Below are 6,471 nucleotides of genomic sequence, written 5' to 3' on the forward strand. Positions count from 1 at the left end.
ATATATATATATATATATGTACATACACACACACATGACAGGCTTCTTTCAATTTCTGTCTTCCAAATTCACCCACATGGTTTTAACCAGCTCAGAGTGATAGCAGAAGACACTTGCCCAAGGCACCATGTAGTGGGACTGAACCTGAAACCACATGGTCATGAAAGAAACTTTATAACTACACAACCATGTCTGTACTCATATATGGATGTTAAAATATCTGTTCAAGCATTAATCCAACAGTTGAAGAACTGTGATTTCGAATCTAGATTTAATGTTATTCAGTAGCTAATGGAGCCAAAGTTATGTGCTCTGTTGTCTGGTTTTTAAACAACTTATGGACATCTGCTGTTATTCTAACAGTAGTATACACATGACAATTCAAGTGTAAAGAAAACTATGTAAACAACATTACAGAATATGAAACAAGAAATTAATTTTTCTTTCTAAAACATACTTAGTGATATGATAACTTTTTAGAATATTAACGTCTTTAAACTATGAAACATTTCTGTTAATATTTATATTTATGTCTCAATTGGTTTGATACCTTTTTTGTCATTAAATGTTTCGTTCCTGGACATATATATACATATACCAAACTAGATTTGAACTAGGAACATTTATTTCCAAACAAAGGAAAGTAAAGTTCTTATCAATTATGTAACCATTGGCAAACTGGCAAAATGGTTAGCATGCTGGGCAAAATGCTTAGTTGCATTTTTGTTTGTCTGTACGTTACGAGTTCAAATTCTGTCAAGGTTGACTTTGCCTTTCATCCTTTCAGGGTTGATAAAATAAGTGCCAGTTACACACTGGGGTTGATGTAACTAACTTATCCTTTTCCTCAAAACTGCTGGCCTTGTGCCAAAATTTGAAACAAATCATCCAACTGATGCTTATACAGGCATTAGTAGTATCATCTGAAAAGTTATATATTTATATTAACAATAACACATCACAGACATTCAAATGCTTAAATACTTCGTATTGTTAAAGCAGTTTGGGGAATTCAAGCTCTCAAATTTAAGAGAGAGAGAGAGAGAGAGAGAGAGTGTGTGTGTGTGCATATGTGTACACGTGTACATGCATGTGAATGTGTGCATTGGAAACTGGGGAATTATGATAAAATTTAAGTTGGATGCTGAGATCACATGCTGTTTTGTATTCGCTGTTTCCTCAACAGCAATTCTAAATATCTTTATGTATACAATTCATTAAGTCTATACAAAATTTATATACATTTATATACAGAATTTATTAATATGTTGCTTGATTTCTTACATAATTTTCCAATACAAACAATACAGATATTATGTGTTAAATTTTTACAGAAGTAGTACAGATGGGTATAGACTTTATATGTATGAATAATAGACAAGTATGTAAAAGGAAATTGTTTTGGTCAAATAGTTCAGATGAATGTAGAAACCATTCAATTATCAAACTGTTGGCAATTTTCCAGCAATTTCTTGCACTAATTCACTTGGAGTTATTGATCTTGATAATAGATTCCTTTGGGTTTCCTTTGACTTCAATGCAAAAACCAACTTTCTGGAAATGTTTTGGTACTGATTATTAACCAGCTTTTTACAGTGAGAAAACACACTGGATTCAAGATCACAAACCAATTTAGAGTTACTCTGTAATTAGAAAGTAAGAAAGAATAATTTTTTAAAAATGTAAAATGATATTAAAAATATTCTGTGACACCACCACCAGCTCCACCATCACCATCAATGTCATTTATTCTCATCTGTCAATTCCAAAACCACATTAAATTTTCACAAAACTATTATATGCATACATAACAGAAAAAAAAAAAGCTCTTAATTAAGAACTTGAAAGTATTCAAAACATCTTTAAATTACTGAAGTTTAAAATAATTCACAATGTTGCTATAACTTTCATATATATATATATATATATATATAAATGTATAATACATATACATAATTACAGTCATGTGTGTGTGTGTGTATAGACATGGATGAAATTATTGCAACACACTTTAGGAAACCAGCCAACCATCTCATTACCTACCAATCTGGCGAATACACAAGTCAGATTATTTTCTCATCAGAAAAAGGAACAGAAAAGCTATAGTAAATACGCAAACCTTTCCAGCTGAAGAATGCACCACACAAAATAGATTAGTGACTAGTGACTTCAGAGTCAGATTTGTGTAGATACAGAAACAAAAAACAACATGGAAATGGAAGATATGGAGACTAAAAGATCATGAAATTGTGAAGAGATTTAAAGAAATTCTAATTGATGTGTATGACTGTAGTGAGAATAGATACCTATAACACAGATGACAATTGGGAAGTTCTATGAAATAATCTGTGTAACCCTTTTGTTACCATATTTCTGCTGAGATGCTCAGTGTTTCTTTCAGTTAATTTTAAATATAACAAAAAATTTAGTAAAATAACTATGTAATCATTAAGCTAGTGTTAGGAACATAAATTGTGTCTAAAGTTTGGTGGAATATTTTTTTAATTCAGAACTTATGAGAACAAGACATCTGTACTACAGAACCAGAGGTGGTTTCGGCCAGGTTGGTATCAAACGGATTAAGGCTGAAGAACAGGTGTATGGCTGGAGCAAAGTCCAAGCCAAGCTGAAAGCAAAATGGTGGTAGAATGATATTGCTAATAGAAAGGGTTAAGAGACTGGCTTGGAAAAACTGGAAGGTAAGTAGTTATAGGGAGTGTTACCAAATGACTAGAAGGGCAACTAGGCAACAGCTATATTTGGCTGAGGGTGAGGCAGAAAAGAAGAGATTTGCACATGCTCTGCAGTGTGAGGATCAGGAATGTGAGGTGTTCAGGATTGTGAAAGAATGTGTGAGAGAGAAACAAGATGTCATTGGTAAGAAGTGTGTTCGGAATGATGAAGGCATACTTGCCATTGATATAGAAGAGAAAATATTGCAAAGAAGAGCTATAATGAGAAGCTGCTGAATGTGAAGAACACACAAGATAAACAGGGACTATCTCATGCTCACCCTGCTGAATGAGCAGCAATTCAAGTAGATAAAGCAGTGAAGGAGATAAAGAAAGAGAAAGCTGAAGCTCTATCAAGGACAGTTGTAGAGATGCTCAAAATATCCAGTGAGGTAAGGCATGTGATTACGATCTGGATAGTAAATCACATTATAAAAGAAGGAGTTATATTCAAAAGCTGGCAAAGCAGTATCATTGCCACAGAAGCCTTAGAGAGGTGCATCTATCAAGGAATCAAACTACTGGATCAGATTATGAAGGTTACAGAGAGAGAGTCATAACACAATTGACTCAGATCAGATACAGCTTGGATGCATGCCTGGAAGTACTATGGATGCAATCTTCCTAGTGAGGCAACCACATGATAAATACTTGACAAAGAGTAAAACATTATTTATTATTCCTGGCATTTGTCAACTCGGAGAAGATATTTGACAAGGTACCACAAACACTAATCTGGTGGCTGCTAAGGAAACTAGGAGTAGATGAAGAGCTTGTGAGAGTGATGCAAGCTATGTACAATGATGCAGTAAGTAAAGTGAGAGTCGGCAATAAATTTAGCATGAAAGTAAGAGTCCATCAAGGTCTCATCCTCAGTCTTCTCCCATTCATCAAAGTCCTACAAGTCATATTAGAGGAGTTTAAGACTGGTTGTCATCAGGAACTCCTATACACTGATGTTCTAGTTATCATGGCTGAATTTATAGGCAAATTTGAGAGGAAATTCCAGGCATGAAAGCTAAACCAAGGATCAGGGATCAATCAGGCTTAAAGTAGACTTAGCAAAGATAAAGGATTTTGTAAGTAGGAAATAAGATAGAATCCTGGTACCTCCAGGGAAATAGCTCTGCTTGAAATGCATTAAAGGAGTTGGTATAAACTCCAAATACAGTACTCAAGTAAGTTATGGACATACAAGAGATGTATCGGAATTACAGGCAGGTTAGCCTCTTATGTGATTAGATGCACAGGAGCAGCGTGTATTATGAGCATACCAGAAACAAATTCTCTTAAATACCTGGATAGCTCACTAAAAGTAATTGATAGCTTTTGTTGCCAAGTAGATGCAATTAGCAAAGGGGTGGTTGCTCTGCAAATATATTGGCCAGAGCAAATACAGATTGGAGAAAGTTCAGAGAGCTAATGCTGCTGTTGGCAACAAAGAAATTTTTCCCTTTGGAGTGAAGGGCAGATTGTATGACACTTGTGGTAGAACTTCAATACTGTATGATAGTGAGACATGAGTCTTGAATGCAGAGGATTTGAGAAGACTGGAAAGAAATGAAGCAAGCATGCTCTGTTGTGGATATGCAATTTAAATGTGTATGAATGACAAACAAATGAAAAAGGGTCCAAATATTTTTTTGACCATTAGGCGTTCAGATTAGCAGTCACATATTAATTTGATTTCCTGTAGGTTATACCATCTAATTCTTTTTATTAACCGTTAGGCTTCTATGTCAGTCATGTGTTGATTTTTTTGAGGCCTGTGTTGTTTACATGTTTATTTTAGCCTTGTTCTGCAATATGAGTAAGGCTTTCATGATTTGTCTTCTATTTTTGTATTTTATAGAAAATATATTATTCACTAGTATTTTTCTATCTAACATTGCATTGTGGTGTGTGATATAGTGTGTTGTGATTGATCCTTGTAAATACACAGTAAGCATATGAGACAGTGCTGTATTTATATGGCCTATATAACAACAGGGGTCCTGAAGTTTAGAACTTTCAGTTTTACAATCAAATTTATAGATCACATTGGTCATTAGCAGCTTGTTCTCATGTTTACATGATTGAAGTGTATTATTGATAAGGAGGTTTTGATTTTAGTGATTTTTGTAGTATACTATTAATTTCAGTTTACAATTAGACACATTTTGCTTTTCATTTTATGAGGTTTCTCATTATGTATTTGTCTGTTCAATAGTGGTTATGCATATAATAAATGTTATGCGTAACTTGTGTATTTTTACTGAATGTGCCCACTGGTGTATTTTTTGTATTGCATTTGTGTCAGTATTCTGTTGTAACTAGGTCTGTTGGTCTGCTGGAATATTTGTTTCTAACTAATGTTTTATTCTGTGAAATTCTTCCCCTTTCTTGTGGACAAGAATTTAAATTCTCTTCTGAGTAGTGATTTTACCACTGACATCTTACAGTTGTTTGAGTTTTCACTGACTTCATGTGGATGCATGTGAAGGCGTGTGGCTTAGTGGTTAGGACATTCGGCTCGCAATTGTAAGGTCGTGAGTTCAATTCCCAGTGCCGCGTTGTGTCCTTGAGCAAGACACTTTATTTCATGTTGCTTCAGTTCACTCAGCTGGCAAAAATGAGTACCCGTATTTTAAAGGGCCACCCTTGTCACACTCTATGTCATGCTGAATCTCCCTGACAACTACGTTAAGAGTACACGTGTCTGTGGAGTGCTCAGCCACTTGCACGTAAATTTCACGAGCAGGCTGTTCCGTTGACCGTATCAGCTGGGACCCTCGTCGTCATAACCAACGGAGTGCTCCTCCTGTCCTGTTGGTGCTTGCATTTGTTTGATTCTTTTGATATACTGAAGTCCTGGATCTTTTCTGTGATCTTTATATTTACACCTAAAAAGCAGGGTCTCATTTGTATAATTCAGGATGTTAAATTTTCTCAAAGTCTTCTTTTAGTTTCTCAATCACATTCTCTGCTGTGCATAGGTAGAGTGCTGCAAACATAAGTTCTAAGGAAGACTTCATGGCTACTCCATCTATTTGTTTGTACACTGGGCAGAAATCTTCTTCAATGAGTGGAAAGTAAGGAAAAGCCATTTATCACTGTAATTAATTTAATTTTACTTTTTGTTGTTAGGTGTTATGTTTCTGAATTTTAAAGAATTTGCTTTTGTCTCTGAGTAAATTATTGATTTTTGTATTATACCTGTTTCAATCCATGACTACAGACATATTACTGTTGTCATCCATACAAATTTCTATGTTGTCATTTTTTAAGCCATACTCTTTTTTTTTAATACTCTTTTTACTTGTTTCAGTTATTTGACTGTGGCCATGCTGGAGCACCACCTTTAGTCGAGCAAATCGACCCCAGGACTTATTCTTTGTAAGTCTAGTACTTATTCTATTGGTCTCTTTTGCAGAAACGCTAAGTTACAGGGACGTAAACACACCAGCATCGGTTGTCAAGCGATGTTAGGGGGGACAAACACATACACACAAACACACACACATATATATATATACATATACATATATACAACCGGCTTCTTTCAGTTCCTGTCTACCAAATCCATTCACAAAGCTTTGGTCGCCCCGAGGCTATAGTAGACGATACTTGCCCAAGGTGCCATGCAGTGGAACCATGTGGTTGGTAAGCAAGCTACTTACCACACAGCCACTGTACTTTTTAAAATTTATTATTTTGTGAGACCATTTTTATTACATTCACCACAACATATACAAATATA

General features: G+C 35.0%; 1 protein-coding gene across 1 annotated transcript in view; it reads right to left on the minus strand.

Moving 5' to 3' along the window:
* Positions 1–23: 23 nt before the first annotated feature.
* LOC106871930 (transcription elongation factor A N-terminal and central domain-containing protein 2) overlaps positions 24–6,471 on the minus strand; it is a 155,646-nt gene continuing 149,198 nt past the window's right edge. Inside the window, exon 4 of the mRNA XM_014918690.2 lies at positions 24–1,643. Within this exon, the coding sequence (XP_014774176.1) occupies positions 1,443–1,643 (201 nt within the window). The 3' untranslated portion in view covers positions 24–1,442. The remainder of the gene's footprint in view (positions 1,644–6,471) is intronic.

The sequence above is a fragment of the Octopus bimaculoides genome, chromosome 7, assembly GCF_001194135.2.
Source record: "Octopus bimaculoides isolate UCB-OBI-ISO-001 chromosome 7, ASM119413v2, whole genome shotgun sequence".
NCBI classification, from domain to species: Eukaryota; Metazoa; Mollusca; class Cephalopoda; order Octopoda; family Octopodidae; genus Octopus; species Octopus bimaculoides.